This window comes from Anolis sagrei, chromosome 2 (genome assembly GCF_037176765.1).
Source record: "Anolis sagrei isolate rAnoSag1 chromosome 2, rAnoSag1.mat, whole genome shotgun sequence".
NCBI classification, from domain to species: Eukaryota; Metazoa; Chordata; class Lepidosauria; order Squamata; family Dactyloidae; genus Anolis; species Anolis sagrei.
The window spans coordinates 222,095,028-222,115,955 of NC_090022.1; the positions used below are offsets into that span (position 1 = coordinate 222,095,028).

The 20,928-nt window shown below is 40.1% G+C and overlaps 1 protein-coding gene across 1 annotated transcript in view; it reads right to left on the bottom strand.

The window, feature by feature from the left end:
* Positions 1-17,434, bottom strand: part of PTAR1 (protein prenyltransferase alpha subunit repeat containing 1) — a 56,294-nt gene extending 38,860 nt beyond the window's left edge. Inside the window, exons 1-2 of the mRNA XM_060762219.2 lie at positions 17,235-17,434; positions 3,932-4,101 (exon numbers count right to left, since the gene is read on the bottom strand). Of these exons, the coding sequence (XP_060618202.2) occupies positions 3,932-4,101; positions 17,235-17,320 (256 nt within the window). The 5' untranslated portion in view covers positions 17,321-17,434. The remainder of the gene's footprint in view (positions 1-3,931; positions 4,102-17,234) is intronic.
* Between the last annotated feature and the right edge of the window lie 3,494 nt (positions 17,435-20,928).

The following is a 20,928-nucleotide window of genomic DNA, read 5'->3' on the forward strand; positions in this document are numbered from 1 at the left end:
TAGTGGAATGGGCAAAGATCAATGGTGAATTCGCATTACACAATTATAGCATTATTATTCCACTTTACTTGGCACAATTCCATCCTATATATAGTTTTGTGAAGCTGAGTGCATGATGTCTAAAAATTCTAAATTCTCTTCCCTAAACTGCAAATCCCAGGATTACATAGACTGGAACTATAGTAGTTATTAAAGAATACAAGCAATATAATGGCATTGTACAATTTCATCAAATGGCTTTCACGGTACTCTAAAAATATCTTTATTTAAACTTGTCTTCCTGAGCCAGGAGTCAATACATGATTCCTAAATACCCTAAAGGTACTAGATCCTGTTCTTGGAAATGATGTTGGGTCAAACCTGATTAATACTTGGATGGGAGATTCCCAAAGAATGCCAGGTGCTCTAAGCTATATTTCAAAAGAAATATCTTGAGTATTCCTTGCCCAAGGAAACACTATGAAAGACCTCACAACCTCTGAGGATGCCAGCCATAAATGCAGGTGAAACGTCAGGAGAGAATGGTTCTGAAACATGGCCATGCAGCCCAGAAAACTTACAGCAACCCAATTATGAAATTTGTGGCATCGCCGTAAGTCAACAGCAAACTTTTAAGCACATACACATAGATAAGCACATGCCTGGCCGCCTGGCACTCAACTCCCTACATTATAAATGTTTTTGAATATTTTTTCTACTTGTAACCAGTGTGTTTGTTGTAAGTCACTTTAAGATGTTATATCACTGAAAAGCTGGACATAAGTGTGTTGAATAAATAATATGCACTTGTTTGTAAAATTATACATAACACACGTAACCCAGAAGTCGCCTCTTCAAGAAAGTCCTCCAAGAAAAGCTGATAAAATATTCAACAGGTAGACTTAAATTTCAACAGCTACCTGGAAGTAAACTCCAGCCCACCTTGTTTCCAAGTTAATGTGATTATGATTACATCCTTATCCAGTTAAGCTAGCTCACAAACAAAATTTCTTTTCTCTAGTGTTCCAAGCCTTGTCTTTCACACTGAAAATCTGAATGTTTCATGGAGGCATTACAATTACTCCTTTAGCTCAAGCCCATGCTTGCTGTACTTCGAAAGCTATGGCCTGAAGCACTGATGAGCTATCACATGCTGAGCACTCTTAATATAAAATGAACTACATGATTTAAATCCAATTATTAGTCCCAACCAAAACAGGCTACTGAATTAATAGAACCTTGGTAAGTCATCGATCCAATGGGTTCAACACTAATTGGGCAAAGCAATCGATTTTAGGCCCATGTGACTTCAACCACCTAGTTATATTCTTGAATGCAGGTTTGTTACTCTAAAACGGGGTTCTCAAACTTTTTCAACTGCAGAGCCCCTTTTTGAAGCAAAAGTTTCTTGTGGAGCCCCAATAAATGTTTATATATTGTATATTATACATTATATATAACCTATATATATCAGGCCTGGGCAATTTTTTTTTGATGCATTGTGTTTTAAAATTTGACACGTGCCGGGTCAGAAGCAGATGGATGGAGATTGTTTGTATGAACTGACTGCACATATCTTGTTCATGGGGGGGGGGGGGGAGAGTAGGGAGGGGGAAGAAAGAACAACACAAGATTTAAAATTAAGAACTATTTTAACCAACATAAACTTAACAGTATTTCAGTGGATGACTCCAGAGGTCATCCAGTCCAACCACCTTCTGTCATGCAGAAAAAGAAAAAAGAAAAGAAAAAGATGACCACCCAACCTTTGTGATGATGATGATGATGATAGCAGAAACCCCAAGGACATCCGGTTCAACTCCCTTCTGCTATGCAGGAAAAGCACAATCAAAGCACCCCCTGAGTGGTGGGGGGAAATATGGTTTTGGAAGCAAGCAAGGTGAGGGGGAAAGGATCTTGGCAGCAAGGCAGGTGAGGAGAAAAGGTTTTGGGGGGCAAGGGAGGTGGGAGAGAAGCAGGAAAGAGGAGGAAAAGTCATTGCTGCACATGCTTGGAGGGGGAGGAAGAGGAGGGGGGGAGGATGACAGAAGCAAGGAGCCCCTCAGTATACTTCGCAGAGCCCCATGGGCTCCAAGGACCACACTTTAAGAACCATTGCTCTAAAACATTCAAGGGAGCAAACTTTCCAAACATTTATGTTGGCAACACAGCAATTTTGTGTTATTCGCAAACCAATCCCTGCCAGTTGTGAGGTTGTCCTGAGATCCCTTCGGGGTGAAAAGGGTGAAGTACAAGAATGGGAAATAAATAAATAAATAGCTAATAAGAGATATGGACGCATACATAAATTGCAATTACAAATTGTATGGGGACACAACGTATCTAATAAAAACCTTTCATTTATATTTTTTAAAATGTATAATCTATTGCTTATCTCACATAGACTCAAGAGGTTTCTCATTACGTTTGTGTGACACACTGACATACTGCAGCCAACCAACACTTTCTCATTACTTTATTTTCCAGATCACCAGACTGGGTCACAGCAATGTGTGACAGGGGACAGCTAATGTATGTATGTATATATATATATATATAGAGAGAGAGAGAGAGAGAGAGAGAGAGAGCACACTTTGGATAGCATAGGGAAGGGTTAACACCCATGTGTAGTTTGTTTTGCTATCTGTGCCCCTGTTCAGAAGATTTCACCTCAATTTTTGTCCCTTTGATAATTGGAAACAATAACTGGAGATAAAGCTTCAATGGAGACACTTTTTCCCCATGATAACTCTTTCAGGAATGAATTTCTCTTCAGAGGGGTAGGTATCTCTCACTTCCCGTTGTCTCAACCCTGTCTTTAACTATGAAGCATTTGTAAGCTGGATGTTTGTAACTTGGGAACTGCCTGTACACTTTACTCATTCTAAATACACAAAAGTCTAAATCCCAAAACACTTAGAGCAAAAACTCAGCACAAAGTAGGTTACTGACTGCCGCATGACCCAAGATATTCTTTAGCCTATTGCATTAGAATGAGAGAGCAAAAACTGGACTGACTTTCTATCTTTCATGATGTCCAGAAATCACATGTCTTAAGTTTAAAGTAGCTGGGTCTTTTAAAGGGAAATATCTACAAGGGCGCAGAAATCCTTTATAAAAAACTTCGGTTACTAAGCTTCTCACCCAAAAAATATGAAGTCACCTTTCTTTGTGTACAGCTGAGACTTAGCTGCTTTTCTAGTCTGCAAGATGAGCATAACTTACACTAAGCACATTATGGTGAATTAATCCTATCAATTTTAAAGAAGGCTACATTAAATTAGATATGCTCAGAATTATAGTATTTGACCTAAATATGAAGCAAAATTTAGAAATGTTTAAATAAATGGCTTTAAGTATGCCAATACAGTCAGCTCTTCATATTCAGTCAGGTTAAGATCACAGAACCCCCGCAAAAGTGAAAAACTACAAATAATAGAATGCTGTTTTTTTAACATGTCTCTAGGATTTCTAGGTCTTCCAGTAAACCTCTATTATCGGTTTTCACTAGAAATATGAATATCTAGGTCCTCTAGGATGAATCTATGATCAATTTCCAGTGGACGTTGACCATAAAGTCACACTGGAGGATGGAGAAAGAACATTTTAATCAAATCCATGAATAATCAAATCCACAAATGTGGAGGGCTGACTGTACTTTGCATATGTATTTAGGCCCTACATAAATGTGTAATCTTCTGCATAATCTTCTGCAGCTTTCCCATAATGCCCCAATAAAAGGTATAGTTCCCATGCAACTAGTGGTACAGGCAGAGCATGATTGACTATGAACAAAAGCATCAATTTATTTAACATATGTGTATGACATCATCAGCAAGACACAATTTCAACAGTCTCCATTTGTCTCAGTTTTAAGACTACCTATAGCAAGTCTCAGAAAAATTAGGAACATGCACCAACAAGACAATGCACTTTTCATGGAGGAACTTACCTTCTTTATTGAGCCATTGTTTCCTTTGTCTATAGTGAAGGAGTTTGTTGTGGACATATGGCAGAAGAAACTTGACACACCAGCTTTCGACGCCAAGTTTGTTTTCTACTAGGACTATTGGGCTCCGGTTATATCTGGCTTCAGGACAGGGAATTAATCCAATTTCATCTCTAAAAGCCAAAAAAAAAATAATACAAGTATAAATATAATTAGATTCTTATTTCCTTCTTTCACCACTTATTAATCAAAAAGGCTCTTTCATTTTTTTTTCTTATTTGGGCCAGTCATTTCCTTTCTTCTTGCATAATTATGAGCCTTCATCCGGCTCATAATTATCTGTTCGATTCTTGTAAGATATCCAGTAGTGAATCAAAGAAACTGAAAGGTTCCTTTTACATAATGAAGCATTATATACGTTGATTAAGAAATAAGTCCCCAAGAATTCAATTGGATTTATCCCCTAACAAATAAGTTTAATGTAATCCTACACATATTTAAGACCAACCCTCACTGGACTGAATGGGACTTACTAGTAAGGTTGTGCTTTTGGAGTAAACCTTGCCCTGTTTTGTGTCCTGGCTTTTGTTGGGGTCCTGATCCGTTTTTTTGAAAGCCTCCAGAAATGGGGAGGGTTGTTTTTGGTTCGGGTCCCCAAAAATTGAACCCACCCATTGGCTCCCCTTCCCAGAATGCACTTTTATTCTTCTCACCTGGCACCCACTGTTTCTATTTTAGAGTAAGAGGTGCTTGGCTGTAGGCACTGGCAGGCGTGTGTGCTTTCTGGGCCTGCCTGCATGCCATGCCACACACACACTCTCTTTCCAAGGCAAGGAGGTATGTTGGACTGCAGACAAAAGCAGGCTTTCATGACGAGGAGATTTTCATGTGAGGAGGGGGTTTCCTGTTTCATGCTCCCGAAGAAAGGGAAGACACGAAAGAAACGGTACAAATGAATTCCACACACAACTCTACTTACTACCACAAAAGTATGGATAGGACCAGGCTACCAATGTTCTGTGAATAAAGCATTTCTCCTTACAGTGACTACTTTCCAACTCATGAGACAAAAATGAATTCAAAAACAATCTTTTGTCAAACCATGTTGTAAATTCCAGGTATCTTATTTAGAAATAAACCCCAGGAAGTTCAATGTAATAAATATGCTTAGCATTATAACCCAATGGACTATAATTTCTTCCAGTATTATGTACAGCTACAAGATACCTCCTTTCTGCCCCTTTTACTTTGTTGGCATCCAATTCTTGAATTGCAATGACCTGAAATTTGTCATCACAACTCACCTTTATAGTTGTTGCTCAGGTTGGAAGTCTCTTTCAACTATGCAACAATTGTATCTCCCCCTCCCCAAACCTACCTTTTAAGCAGTTCAACCATTTCCATCTTAATAGAGAATGGTAGCATATTGCAGTACATTCAGCTACAGAAGAACAGTTACTCTCCAGCAAAATGGAACTGTCCAGAAGCAGTCCATACCACTTAAAAGGTAGGTGCTTGCAAGATAGCATCCGAATGGGAGACTGTGAAGAAAAACCACCTCTGAGAAGTCCTATGAAATTAATAGGTTCATCATAAGACCACAGGCAACGAAGGCCTACACACACATACGCATTATCAGGAGGCACAGCTATTATTAAACGTTATTAATTATTAAACTTTATTTGTACCCCGCTAGCATCTCCCGAAGGACTCGATGCGGCTTACAAAGGCCAAGGCCTCAACACAACAACAGCAAAACAACAGCTACATCTCCTAATGAAAAATCTCATGCCCTGTCTACAAGCAAGTCTATATGCTCATTACTGAATGAAGGCTTTCAGCTAGTCCCACCATTGTCACAGAGTGATCTAACAAGGACATCAGAGAGGGCCTTTGTGGTGGCAGCTCCCAGGCCGTGGAACTCCCTCCCATAGGAGGCTAAGCTGGCCTCTTTCTGTTCTCCGTTCACCAGCAATTGAAGCCCTTTTTATTTAACAGGCAATTCTGTGATTAAATGGTAGTGCAGAAGGATTTTCATATGGTGTATATGAGTAAGCACATGATGCATTTTAATCTTTTAAGTTATGTTTTCAAATGTTTACATATTGTTTTTGTTAAGGTTTTTAAATATGTTACTTAATTTAATTGTATTTTTAAACTTCTTTATCATCTGAGTTTTAGCTGTATATTATTAAGCTGCTATGAGTCCCATGTGGAGAGATAGGTAGGATAACAAATAAATGCCATGGTGAAGGGGAAAGACACATAGTTTATTTCATTTCTTCAAACTTGAAATTTCAAACTTGAAATTCTACCCATGTCACGACTCCAGAGCACAACACTACTTCATGTAAACCTTCAACCAGAGACCAATCTCATTGCTATTAATTATATTTACTTTTTAAAAATAAATCCCTTCTCCAAGGAGCAGGTGACATATATACACAGTTTCTGACCTACTTTATCCTCACAGAAACTCTATGATGAAGGTTAAACTGAGAGAAACAGTAACTTGTTCAATGTCAGAGAGATAGCTTTATGGCCATGTGGGAATTTGAATCTGGGTCTCTCCTCAGTGTCAACTCCAACTTTTTGTCACTTGATTATACTGGTTCTCTATCCTCTTCAGAGCACAAATAAAAAGCAATGGATGGCCAGCTGGAAAAAAGGTTAAGAGTAGAGAAATTAAATCAGAAGCTGAACACGTATGGAGGTGAACAGTTTGCAGCTCTCATTTGCTCTCAATGTGGGTCTGTAAGCGAAGAGAACTCCAACCACTTTTGTGGAAAAAATGTTGTGTGGTAAGCAACAACGGGGAAAAAGAAATCTTGTTGGCAATCACTGATAGACAAGAGAGGATTCATTTCCAAAAATCTCACAATGATCTTGCAATCATTGCATGCTGGGATATGATACAGTGTGTAGAGTAGTGGTATCTAACCTTTGGTCCTCCAGATGTTTTGGACTTCAGCTCCTAGAATTCCTGAGACTTGGACAAATTGGCCACGGCTCCTGGAAGTTGGAGTCCCAAACACCTGAAGGGCCAAAGGTTGGAAACCACTGATGTAGAGGAAGAGTAATATATACATATATGTAGAACCCCTGTCCACCAACTGGCACCAGTGATGACCCTCAAGGACAAAAAACGTGTGGATGAACATGCAGCATAACCTAATTATACAAACAGTGGGAAGACATTAGGCTCACTCAGGTCCTGTTTTTTCAGGTTGTGATTAGCAATATGAAAGCAATATGATTTCCCACCCCTCCCCACAAAAAGTGGAGGAATATTTTGTGTTAGAATGATGAATAAATATTTAAAACAATGTTCTCATGTATCCACTCTTCCGATATTATTTTTAAAAGTCTATGTAGAGGTAATGTTTTATGTAACACTATGCACGTATCACAGGAATTCATGAACCTGGTTTCATTTTCTCAGCTCTTTTTATTAGAATAAGTGCATTATGCCTGCTTAGTACTATGGATGATAACTAGAGTTGACAAAATAATATTCTCTGTTTTAGTAATGCTTATGGATTCTTCTGGTTTGTTTTTTACTGGATTTGTTTAAGTCTAGCTCTTATCGACTGACAATGGTAAAGAGATCCCTTACAGTTCAGGGTCTTTTAGTTCCATCAAAAAGGAAAAATTAAAAAGTAAATTCATTTGTAATTATTTCCTGAACCAACTGCATTGTTAATATATAAAAAAATGATACTTTTTTGTCTAGCCACAATATACAAAATGCTTTCCATGTTCTTCAAGGAGATGACTTGCAATCTGAACATGTACTAATATTGCAATTTCCACAATTTCTCTATCAAATTTTCATTTTTTCTAGGAACAAGCTCAAAAAACATCTAATTTCCTCAAAAATTTTAAATCTTCAGTTGAGGTAACTCAGAATAAGATAGAATCATAGAGTTGGAAGAGACCTGGTGGGCCATCGAGTCCAACTCCCTGCGAAGAAGCAGGAAAATCGCATTCAAAGCACCATGGATGTTGAGTCTATGAATAACCTCTTAGCAGGCACACACAAATGGTCTTCCATTTGGAGAGTGAATGTATACGGAGACATTTCAAGCAGCTTTCAAACAATTTCATTTGCACTAGCATTCACAGATGCAGAATTTCATTTTATGCCAAAAATGTCACTTATGACCTTATAACCTCTGAAGATGCTTGCCATAGATGTAGGCGAAACGTTAGGAGAGAATGCTTCTAGAACATGGCCATATAGCCCGAAAAACCCACAACAACCCAGTGATCCCAGCCATGAAAGCTTTCGATAATACATAGTCACTTATTTATATTGTCAGCTGAAAGCAAACCTCAGGGGCAGAGAGGAATACCAAATGGAAAAATTAGGGGGCTATGCTAAGTTTGCTAAACTTGTAATCCATTGAAGGAAAAATCCCTGAGATGGGAATATTTAACCATAGTCATTCAACAGTGCTAGACACAAAATAAACAACACTGTCCATATTAAGATGTTGGGGAAAAACTACTCATCATAATCAAAAAATAATAGACTAGTAGTTAAAATGACATGATAAAGACTAAACAAAGTGTTTTTGTGAAGTCACTACAGTAGACATCACTTTGTTTCCAATGCAGGTATGACACTTAGAGAATATGTCTACAAAGCATGCACTTATTCCCAGCTTTGGGGCAAGCCAGCATTCTTTTCCGCCAAATGGGACACACTATATATGGGAAAACCCACTACTGGCATGTTTAAAGTCACAGTTCTAAACATAGACATCTCAAGCAAATGTGGCCAATGCTGAGAGATCCTGCAAGACGGATTCCATAATATCTGTAGGTCACCAAGTTGCAAGAGGATACTTAAGAGGATAATTAAAAGTAAGTGCTATCTAGCAGGGTTTTCTTATTAATAGACTGGCACAGTATTGCATCATCAACACTCTGGGTGTACCCAGCAACTTTGCTCCACAACAAAAGACATTTACATTAATGAAACAAGCCATGAATGCAATTTTCCTTACATAAATAGAAGATTCAGACTGGATAAAAACCTGCAGTGCAGCAATGACATTTCCCTCTAAAAACATGTCTCCAAAAGAAGACTGGAGTGGCACTTACCCTATTTATTAATGTATAAGTCCAAAATATTTAGTCAAAAATCAACCCCCCCAAAATTGTGTTGACTTATCCACTGGTCAAGGTGAGTACTGTACCTTAACTGTAATAAAAAAAGAAACCATTTTCTTCTCGGAATAGAATGGCAAAAGGCAAAAACTTAGTCTATTTTGGAAGAGCCTAAACAAAATACTGACACACATAACCCTTCATCACTGCATCGCTTCTGGGCTTTATGAATGCATGGACGGGGAAATAATTGCGGCAGCCTGGGCATTGGTGTTTTTTCCTCTCTGCAGAATGACCCCCAAATTATCCAGAAACAATATCCAAATCCATAACATTGGTCCCCAAATGTGACCTCAATATATACCATACAAAAGGTTGACTTATGCATCAGTATATATGGTACAATTTTTTTTTACGTCTGATGGCATGGTGAATATTCAACATACAGTGAATTTCTAAGATCATATAAATGCAATGCCTAGATTGCATTAACACAGCACGGCAAGTCGTTTATACAGGTGATTGAAATCTGGCTTGCTGTGACAAATTAACCACATACTGCTAAGAAGCCATGGTTTTTTTTTTTTAACCCAAACGTGAACTCTTGTGGGCTTATGAACACTGGCTTGCTTAAATCACAAACTGTGAAAACATTCAAAACCACAATAATAGCTTGTTTTTTCAGATGCTCACCTTGAATCGGGTGAAAAGAACCAAGGTGCATCTGCATTGTAGAATGAATGCAGCTTGACACTAACTGCCACGGCTCAATGTTATAGAATTATGAGAATTGAGAGTTGTAGTTTTATAAGATCTTTAGCCTTCTCTGCCAAGAATGTTTGTGTCTCACCAGGCTACAAATCCAAGGATCCCATAGCTTTGAACCATGACACTTAAAGTGGTGTCAATCTGCATTAACTCCATAGTGTAAATGCACCCCAGGTGAGAAACAAAGCAGAAGAAAGATAAGCCATGAATTACATGATTATCTTCCACATCATTTCTGGCATAAGCAACAAACCGCAGCTTATTACGTTGTGAAACCTTAATGTTGTACTGGAAAGGCAATCTATGACATCTTTTAACAAGAGGGAGAGGAACAGCGGAAAGCAGATATTTCCAAGAACTTCAAATGCAGGAACAAACATTCATTTATAATCCAATTTGGCAAAGTTTCAGAAGTGAACAGCTTAAAAATGTATTTATGTTAAAATAATGCCTACAGGTAGCCCCATTGTGATATAACTTAGTTTATGAACAAATTCTAAAATGGGTTAAAGCACAAAACATGGCATCTCAAGTTTGACAAATTAAATAGATATTTAAAAATAGAACGGAGCCAAGGTGGTTTGTCCTACTTTAGTGAGAAAAACACTGAAGAGCAAAACATGTCAAAACTTTTGAGTGAAAAATATAAGGGTGATGTTTAATTTATAACTGCTACAGAAATAAAACTTACCTCTCTGTAATGAGATTGCTTTAATCTACTTGAAAGCAAGAGAAAACCCAGTATGAAAGACAACACCACACATTGCAAGAACACAGGTTGAAAGAAACTGCCTTCTTAAGGGCTTTTGTCTTTGTTTATCACAAAGGCAAATGTGCCGGGAATCTGAGATTGTTGAGGCGGCTTGTGGTGTGCACATGCAGAGATAAACATGGATTTGCAACCACGTAATGTATGAGGCCACCATACACCCACCTAACAACAGCAGAAGTTCCCAGCAATTGAAAGAACAGCTGCATTTGATCTTAGCCCACAAAAGTACTTTGTTCTAAAAGTAATTTCACTTTCTACACGGCGTGAGAAGCATAGCCTCTTCAGTAAAATGTAGGATGCAATGGAACACTTCTCTAGCTTTCAACGAACTACTTTAAGATATGAAACATTAATGGATTCCTCTCCTCCAAGCACTCATGCACCACAGCTGAAATGTCAGCACATAACCAAGATTCTGGCTCTGTTTTTACTCCACATTTTCAACATTATTTTCTCAAAAATTCCCAAGCAAGAAGTAGAAAATTGAGAATAAAAGCACTGTAAAAAAAAAAAGGAGTACAATCAAATAACAATTAAAATATCACCATAAAAAAGCTACAAATGTCAAACTAATAATACCATACATATCCAAAAGTCTTGGCAGAATTCTCGATTCTCTTGGTACTACCACATAAGAGACCCTGTCCTGTTGTACTCCCAATTGCACTGTCAATCTACTTGGTCCAGATAGCACTCACAGAATAAAATTATAGAATTGGAAGAGAACACAAGGGCCATTCGGCCCAACTCCCTTCATACAGGAATATATAATCAAAAATTCCTGATAGACCTCCATTCAATCTGCTTTAAAAGAGACTCTGCCACACTCCCAGGAAACATGTTCTGCTCGCAAATAGGTCTTAACCATTAGGAAGTTCTTCCTAAGGTTTAGGCAGAATCTCTTTTCTTATAGTTTGGATACATTGATCTATGCCCTAGTCTCTGGACAAGCAGAAATTAAGCTCACTTCATCTTTAATGTGACATCCTTTCAAGATTTTAAACATGGCTATCATATCACCTTCTCTTTTCCAGGCTAAAGAGACCCAGCTCCCCAAGACGCTCCTCATAGGGCACGGTTTCCAGACATGTTACCATTTTGGATAGCCTCCTCTGGAAATATTCGTTTGTCTATATCCATATTGAATTGTGATGTCCAGAAATGGATACAGTATAACAGGTGAGGTCTGAACAAAGCAGAATAGAATGATACTATTACTGCCCTCAAACTAGACACCATACTCCCATTGATGAAGACTACAATTGCGTTGGCCTTTTAGCTGCTGCATTACACTGTTGACCCCAAATGTTCAACCTGCAGTCTACTATGGCTCCTAGCTCCCTTTCACATGTACTGTTTTCAAGTCAGGTGTAACCTATTCTATATGTGCATTTTATTTTTTCTGCCTAAATGCAATACTTTACATTTCTCCCTAATGATATTCATTTAGTTTGTTTTTGGTGCAGCTCTCCACTCTGTTAAGAACACTTTAATTTTATGTCATTTCCAAATTTGATACACATGCCCTCTGTTCCATCATTCAAGTCATTTATAAAGAAGCTAAACCCTATGCCATGCCACTTGTTACGCCTCTTCAAGATAAATAGGAACCATTGATGAGCACTTTTTGGGTTCAGGCAGTCAACAATTTACAAATCCACTTATCAGTAACATTATGGAACCCACATTTCAGTAGCTTGCATGAAGGGTATCATGGAGGAAACTTGTCGAAGACCTTATTAAAATCAAGATATGCTACATCCACAGCATTCCCTTCATCTACTAAACTTGCAACTTTATCAATTAAAAGACACACACACACAGAAGAGTAGCCAACTACTATTTGTTGACTTTTAGTGATATGTTGATTTTTGGGACATCCTAGCTACCTATATTGAACTTTTTAGATATCACAGTCTGTAAGCATTTCTACGTGCTTACAGACTGTCTATTTAACTATTTGCAATCTTTCTTAACATTCATGTAAGGCTCCCTGGGTAGTCATTGTTTGGGTTTTCTTTTTCTGCATTTGCTTTTCCCCTAGAATTCTCAAAGAATTGCCATTTCTTTTAATAGCCTTGATTGTAGGTTTTTGGTTTTTGTTTTTTGGCCCCGGAAACTTGATACAGTATCCAGGTATACCTTCATTGCCTCTTTACCTATTCTGTGGGGCATTTCCCCTGCAACATCATCTGCTCCATTTTCCCAGGTTGAACACTGTTCTACTTTTGGGAGAAGAGCAAGGCAAAGGTGGCGTTGAGGCACTCTCCTTTTTCTGTTTCCTGTTAGCATTCTGCCATTTCTTCCATGTGACCATACTATATCCTTGTTGTTTCTTTTGCTATGGACATAACAAAAAAGCCATTGTTTTTAACCTCTCTTACAGGTTTATATTATAGACTTTAGCTTTTCCAAGATTCTCCCATCTGTTTGGCCATTTCCCCCTTTTGCCTATTATATCATATTTGAATTACTATGTCAAGCATTCAATTTTATCTTATTTTTTATGGTCTGTGTATCACTGTACAAACGTCTAAGACCATGGGCCACTCCCCCCTAGTTGCTTATTTAAAGGTCTTTTTCTCCCACTCCAATTTACTCAAGTTTCTAAACTGTCTTTAAAAGCCAACGTCACATGTTACAATAGGAGAGGTCAATTGTAACCCTCCAGGTGTTTTTTTTGCCTCCAGCTCCTATTACATATTACTGGGTTTGGCACTGTTGCCCTGACAATAATGTGGAATTATGGGAACTGATGAGCAAAAACTGTTCAGGAGGCCACATAAATCCAATTTGGAAATTGTCTGGGATTAAAATGTTTGGTCAGGTACAGTTTTTCAAGGAAATAGCATAGCTGAAAGTGCAAAAAGGCCCTTTTACACCCACCCAGAAGCAAGTATGGATCTAGGAAGACACTTCTATGGTAAATCTGAATTTATGTAGGAATGCAGTTCTGTCTGAAACAACTGGAATACTACTCCCAGATTCGCAGAATACCTGAGCCAGTTTCACCTAACCTGAAGCTTTGCTGGACTAAAATTCCCATGATCCTCAGACAGAATTACTCCCTCATTGGTGCTGAAAAAAGAGCAGTCAAGTGCATCTGGAGAGTGATGTGCTGGGAAATACTATACAAAACAACAGTATCTCCATGCCTATATTAAGCTTTGGTTTATTCACTCACAGCTTTTCCAAAACTGACTCAAGCCCAGTTCAAAACTTCAACTGCCCTCGTCACACCTGGTTTTAGAAAGAGAAAATAAGCTTGCTTCATATGAAATGCAAAATAGAGATAGTATCAATAGATTATCCCCTACCTCACCTATCTTGTGAAAGTCTGAATAGCATAGAAGTCCAATCTCTCAATACACTAAGATCAACCCATCAAGAAGGAAACAAGCCACTACAAAGTCGTATCACAGTCAGGCAGTCTAGAACAATACCAGGGTCAGTGAAATTTAATTCTGTTGAGAGACTCAAGAAAATCTGCAGGGTTATACACACACCTCTTAACTATGTCCTGCCATAGATTATGCTTTTCCACAATAAGTAATACTTACGCACAAGGTTGTGATATTTTTCTATTCCACACATACTGTATATCAAAAATAGAGGAAGAGATAATAACACTGTATAATGTACATTTTCTGAGTCAAGATCATAAGAACATTACACCAAGCATCGGACCACGGTGTGTGATGAGCATTCAAGTGGTAATTATATGGGATTAAGCCAGGAATGGGCTGTATTTACATGAGCCGAAGCCTGTGGCCCATTTTGCACCAGGAGTTGTATTAGCAGAGTGCCACAAAGAGACAGCAGAAGCCTGCCCCGCACTGCTTGCCCCATGGCAACCACTACTTTTGCAAAACAGATAATGGCCAATTATATAGTTGTTCCCCAGCTAGTATCTAGGTCAGGCATGGACAAACTTCAGCCCTCCTGGTGTTTTGGACTTCAACTCCCACAATTTAAAACATCTGGAGGGCCAATGCCTGATCTAGGTAGACATAGTCTGTGTGATCAACTGAATGTCACATCTACCTCCAACACATACGAGCTATTTGGGACTTACAATGCTGAGATCTATTTTATTTTTGCTCTTGAAACCCACACCTGATAAAAACCAAAGTGACATCAAAAGCACAGTAGAACTCAGCAGAAGAATACCGCTGAGCGTGGGTTTCAGGTCTTCTCTGCCTTATTTATCAAGTTTCCTCAGTCCAGAAATACAGAAAGCCCGACAGCAATTCCCTGTCTTCTCTATGAGGAGGTTCAACAAAATATGAATTCTTAGTAATTTTTCGTAATTCTAACTGAAAACACAATGTAATAAGTGCCTAGTGCTTCAAAGTCTTGCAATAGTGATATCTAGGAGCTGCAGAAAGATAAAACCATAAACTCTCGCACAATATAGAAAAGTGTGTTTTTGATTGTACCGTCTGTCCGTTAAACATATAATATAACAACCCAGACAGAAGACACTTATCTCAAGCTGTGCAAAGGGCCAATAAAGCTTCTGTTTTTTACTGCTTATTTCCATTTTCTCTCCCCCAGCCCCAAGTTATGGTTGTGATGATGGAGAATTGAATATTATTGTCCTGTGGCATTTGGCCAAACATCAAATAATTGTTTTTGGGGTTTTTTTTAAGTTGGGGAAAATGCTGCCTGCTTTCACTGATCTGAACAGCATTCTGGATTTTAAACAAGAAGACCTCACAAATTCTAACTTTTGAGAACTCAGGATATATACATTCAAAAAATTAGGTGAATCAGTTGGAACTGATTTACACTCCTCCTTTCAGTCTTTAGTTCTAAGAACTGATACACATCTCTATACCTGACCCACAAGCATGACCTTCAGCATTTATTCTTACCTAACAGTATAAACTCTGGCTATTGATCCAGAGTCCCTCCCTTCCTCCAACAACAATCATCTCTCTAAACTTCTCCATTTCAGTTGATAATGACTGTTACAAAAGAGACTAAAATAAAGGTGCTGAGTAGATACAAAACCCTATTAAGAAGAGAGAGAGAGAGAGAGAGGAAAGATACTGGAAAACGAAATCTGATGCATCCCTAATGATTTTTTAAAAGAGCAATATATCACCTTGTAATCTGAATATCCCCGGCATACTTTGGGGAAGCTGAATAAAGAAAAGCCTTTTGGAATGATCTCCAGAAGTTTTTCCTACCAGAGGATCTATCAACCTCTTAAGCTGGATCTACATTGCCATATCATGCAGTGTATAATGCAGTCTAGACTGATATAACGCAGTGCAGACCCATGTAATGCATGATAGGATCAACGTAGACCCATATAATGCAGTCTAGACCTATATAATGTAGTGTAGATCCATATAATGCATGACATGATCAGTACAGACCAGACATGGGCAAACTTTGGCCTTCCAGGTGTTTTAGACTTCAACCCCAGAATTCCTAACAGCTGGTAGGAAGGGCCAAAATTTGCCCATACCTGGTGTAGACCCAAATAATGCAGTGTAGACTCATATTATGCATGATGTGATCAACGTAGACCCATATAATGCAGTGTAGACCTACATAATGCAGTGTAGATCCATATAATGCAGTGTAGCCCCATTAATAGATATGATCAGTGTAGACCCAAATAATGCAGTGTAGACCCATATTATGCATGATGTGATCAACGTAGACCCATATTATTCATGATATGCTCAACGTAGACCCATATAATGCAGTGTAGACCCATATTACACATGATATGATCAATGTAGACCCATATTATGCATATGATCAATGTAGACCCATAAAATGCAGTGTAGATCCTTATAATTCAGTGTAGACCCATATTATGCATGATATGATCAACATAGAGCCATATAATGCAGTGTAGACCTACCAATGCATGATATGGTAGGTGTAGATTCATATAATGCAGTGTAGTCCCATATTATGCATGATACGATCAGTGTAGACCCATATAATGCAGTATAGACGATATTATGCATAATATGATCAATGTAGAGCCATATAATGCAGTGTAGACCTACCAATGCATGATATGATAGGTGTAGACCCATATAATGCAGTGTAGACCCATACTATGCATGATATGATCAACGTAGACCCATATAACGCAGTTCCAAACTGCATTATATGATCCAGCCCTAAGAAGGGTAACTTTTCCATCCACTCGGAGGAGCAAACTCTCCTACCAACAACAAATTTTGCAAAGGCGAACTGTTGGACCTTTTTTTAAATAAAAACCTTTGTTAAATCAATGTTGCAAAGGGGTAGTATTTCCCCAGCTATATATCTTTTTTTTCCCCCCCTTTTCCCTTTAGCTTTCTTTTAGCTACAAGTAAGACCTGAAGTTGGGTGAGATGAGAAAGAGAGGAAGGAGGCGGTGGCTAAGGGTTCCTCCTGATCTTGTCCCCATTTTGCAGAAAGGGCATGGGTAAACTTTTCCTTTGCTTCCCAAGAACTAAGTTCCTCCCTCCTTCCCTCCCAGAAGAAAGACAAGAGGCGAAGACACTGCCTCCTCCTTCCTTCCTTCTTTTGGGAAGGAGGAAGGAAGGAGGAAGGAAGTTGTTGGGGAGCGTCCCACCCGCGCGCCCTCCCTCCCTCCCTCTCCTCCCTTTCCTGGGCGCGCGCGCCGGGTCTCACATGTGCGGGTTGCGCTTGAAGGCGTTGTTGATGTCCTTCACCACCCGCTGCACCAGCACCGCCACCTCTTCCGGGGACTCGGCCATCTTCCGCCGTTGCTGCTGCTGCTCCTTCGGCTGCTACTCCTAATACTGCTGCTGCTGCTGCTGCTGCCGCCTATGCAGCTTACAACGGGCGGCACTGTCGCCGCCTCTCATTGGCAGAGCGGAGAAAGCCAAGCGCATCCGGGTCAGTGGCCCCCGCAGGGCGGAGCAGGCAGAGCCAGCAAGCTGAGAGAGAGAGAAGAGAGAGAGAGAGAGAGAGAGAGAGAGAGAGAGAGAGAGAGAGAGAGATATAGCTTTCATCATCCTAGTAATCATCCCCATCGCCTTGGCAGAGAGGCGCATTTGTTATCTTTCGCTCCGTCTGCACAGGTTGAGTATATCCTCATCCGAAATGCAGGGAGCCAGGGGATGCTGTGGGGTTTTGGAAGGTTTGTAGCAACCACCAAAACGCTCTCAATTCTGCAAGAGATGGCTTCAAACTACAAGAAAGGAGATTCCATCTGAATATGAGGAAGAACTTCCTGACTGTGAGATCTGTTCAGCAGTGGAACTCTCTGCACCGGAGTGTGGTGGAGGCTTCTTCTTTGGAGGCTTTTAAACAGAGGCTGGATGGCCATCTGTTGGGGTGCTTTGAATGCAATTTTCCTGCTTCTTGGCAGGGGGTTGGACTGGATGGCCCATGAGGTCTTTTCCAACTCTAGAATTCAATGATTCTAAGACTTGCAATCCAAATGCAACAGTACCAAACTCCGATTCAGTTCATTGTGCCACTCTTTTCTGCTTTGGTCAGACCTCACCTGAAATACTCTGTCCAGCTCTAGGTGCCACGGTTCAAGAAAAAGTTCTGACAACGTGGTCAAAGATCTGGAAATTATGTCCCAGACCAAACATACTCAAGGGGCTGGGTATGTTTGGTCTGGGGAAGGAAAGGTTAAGAGGGGAGCACATTTGGAATTCTGGACACCACAATTGAAGGGAGATGTTGACAAGCTGGAATGTGTCCAGAGGAGGGAGACTCAAATGATCAAGGGCCTGGAGAACAAGCCCTATGAGGAGCGACTTAAAGAGCTGGGCATGTTTAGCCTGAAGAAGAGAAGGCTGAGAGGAGACATGATGAAGTCCATGTATAAATATGTAAGGGGAATTCATAGGGAGGAGGGAGTAAGCTTGTTTTCTGGTTACATCCCCGTATAGACTACTGCAACACACTCTACATGGGATTGCCTTTGAAGATTGTCTGGAAGCTTCAAATGGTCCAACGGACGGTAGCCAGATTGCTAACGGAAGCAGCGCTCAAGGAGCACACAACTCCTCTGCTGCACCAGCTCCACTGGCTGCCAGTCTGGTACCAGGCACAATTCAAAGTGCTTCCTTTAGCCTATAAAGCCCTAAATGGTTCTGACCCAACTTACCTGTCCAAACATATCTCTCCTTATGAACTATTTAGGACTTTAAGATTGTCTGGGGAGGTCCTGCTCTCGATCCCGCCTTTGTCACAAAGGTTGGCGGCCAGGCTTCTAACTGGAGCTAATTATCGGGAGCACACAACATCCCTATTAAAGTATCTCCACTGGCTGCCAATAACTTTCTGGTCCCAGTTCAAGGTGCAGGATATGACCTACAAAGCCCTAAATGGTTCGGGCCCTGCCTGTCTTTGTGATCACATCTCCCCTATGAACTGGCATGGGCTCTTAAGATCTGCTGGGGAGGCCCTCCTCTCGCTTCCCCCTCCGTCACAAGCATGGTTGGAGGGGATGAAGGAGAGGGCCTCCTCGGTGGTGGAACCCCAACTTTGGCACCCCTTCCCCATGGAGATTAGGCAAGCCCCCACACTGTCCACCTTTTGTAGGGACCTGAAAAACAGGATGTTTCAGCAGGTTTTTGAGAATTATTACTTAGGCCCTTCCCTAGGTCATCAGTTAGTACTCTGTTCTGCACTTTCTCCATTTCTCCAGCCCAATGATGTGCTATTTGCATTCACCCTTGCCCGGCCCTTTTATAGTTGACCATGCCCATTTTGTAGTCCTGTCCATTGTTTTTTGTTGAACCTTGTCTGATGGAGTTATAATTGCAATTTGTTTAAATTTTTATTGTTGTGTTTTAGTAGGATTTTTGTGTTTTATGATACTTTTATTTTAATCTGTCTGTATGATTTTATTCTTGGCAATTGAGTGTTTTACCTTATATGTTGGAAACTGCACTGACTACCTTCAAGGAGATAGGGCAGTACACAAATAAATTATTATTATTATTAGTATTATTATTATTATTACTAGCCATCCCCTGCCACGCTTTGCTGTGGCCCAGTCTGGTGATTTGGACAATAAAATAATGAGAAAATGTTGGGTTTCCAATATATGTAATTTCTTTATGCTTGTGGGTAAACAGTATTTCCTGTTGTTTCTTTGTCAGTGTTGTGGGGAGTGTCTGGTTTGCCTACTTTGGAATATGCAACATATCATAGTCCTTCTTTAGGGGTCCCTTTCAAATCTATGATACTATATCTGTGTGTGTGTGTGAATCATATCTATTATCTATATTTATGACTGGATGGCTCTTTATCAGGAGGGCTCTGATTACATGTTCTTGCCCTGGTGAAGAGAGTTGGACTGGATGGCCTGAAGTATTTTATGTTGGTCATGGGGGTTCTGTGTGGGAAATCTGCCCCAATTCTGTTGTTTGTGGGATTCAGAATGCTCTTTGATTGTAGGTGAACTATAAATCCCAGTAACGACAACTCCCAAATGTCAAGGTCTATTTCCCCCAAGCTCCATTTGTGTTCATATTTGGGCATATGGAGTATTCGTGCCAAGTTTGGTCCAGATCCATCATTGTTTGAGTCCACGTTGCTCTCTGCATGAAGGTGAACTACAACTCCCAAAGTCAAGGTCAATGCCCACCAAACCCTTCTAGTGTTTTCTGTTGGTCATGGGATGCCTGTATGCCACGTTTGGTTCAATGCCATAATTGGTGGAGTTCAGAATGCTCTTTGATTGTAGGTGAACTACAAATCCCAGCAACTACAACTCCCAAATGACAAAATCAAAAATGTTTGAGTTAAGGACATACATTGGGTTGTTAGGTATATGCTGTCCAAATTTGGTGTCAATTGGCCCACTGGTTTTTATGTTCTGTTAACCCCACAAATGACCATTACATCTTTATTTATATAGACTAGCTGTACCCTGCCACACTTTGCTGTGGCCCTCAGATAAGAGAGGAATTCCAGTTGAAGCAATAGACAGAAGGGACAGATGGAAGGGACATTGATAGATGGAACAGAAGGTCAATGGATAGAACATAGATAGGTTGGTAGGTAGTAGGTAGATAGATATGTAGATGGAGTGATTGATGGATTGAAGGGTGGATGGACATACAGACAGACAAAGGGGGTTGGACTGGATGGCCTCTGGGACTCCCAACTGGTTGACCATCTGTCGGGAGGGCTTTGATGGTGTCTTCCTTTACTGTAAAATGAGGTTGGACTGGGTGGCCTTTGGAGCCCCTTCCTATACCTCAAAGGGTTTCCCGCGCCCGTCCTTCTGTGCGTGGCATCAAAGGGCCCCTTCCCCAGCGATCCCCCTCCCTCCCCAGCCTCCCTCCTAGCCACCCCTTGCTGTGGCCTAGCTTGGTGATATGGAAAATATTTG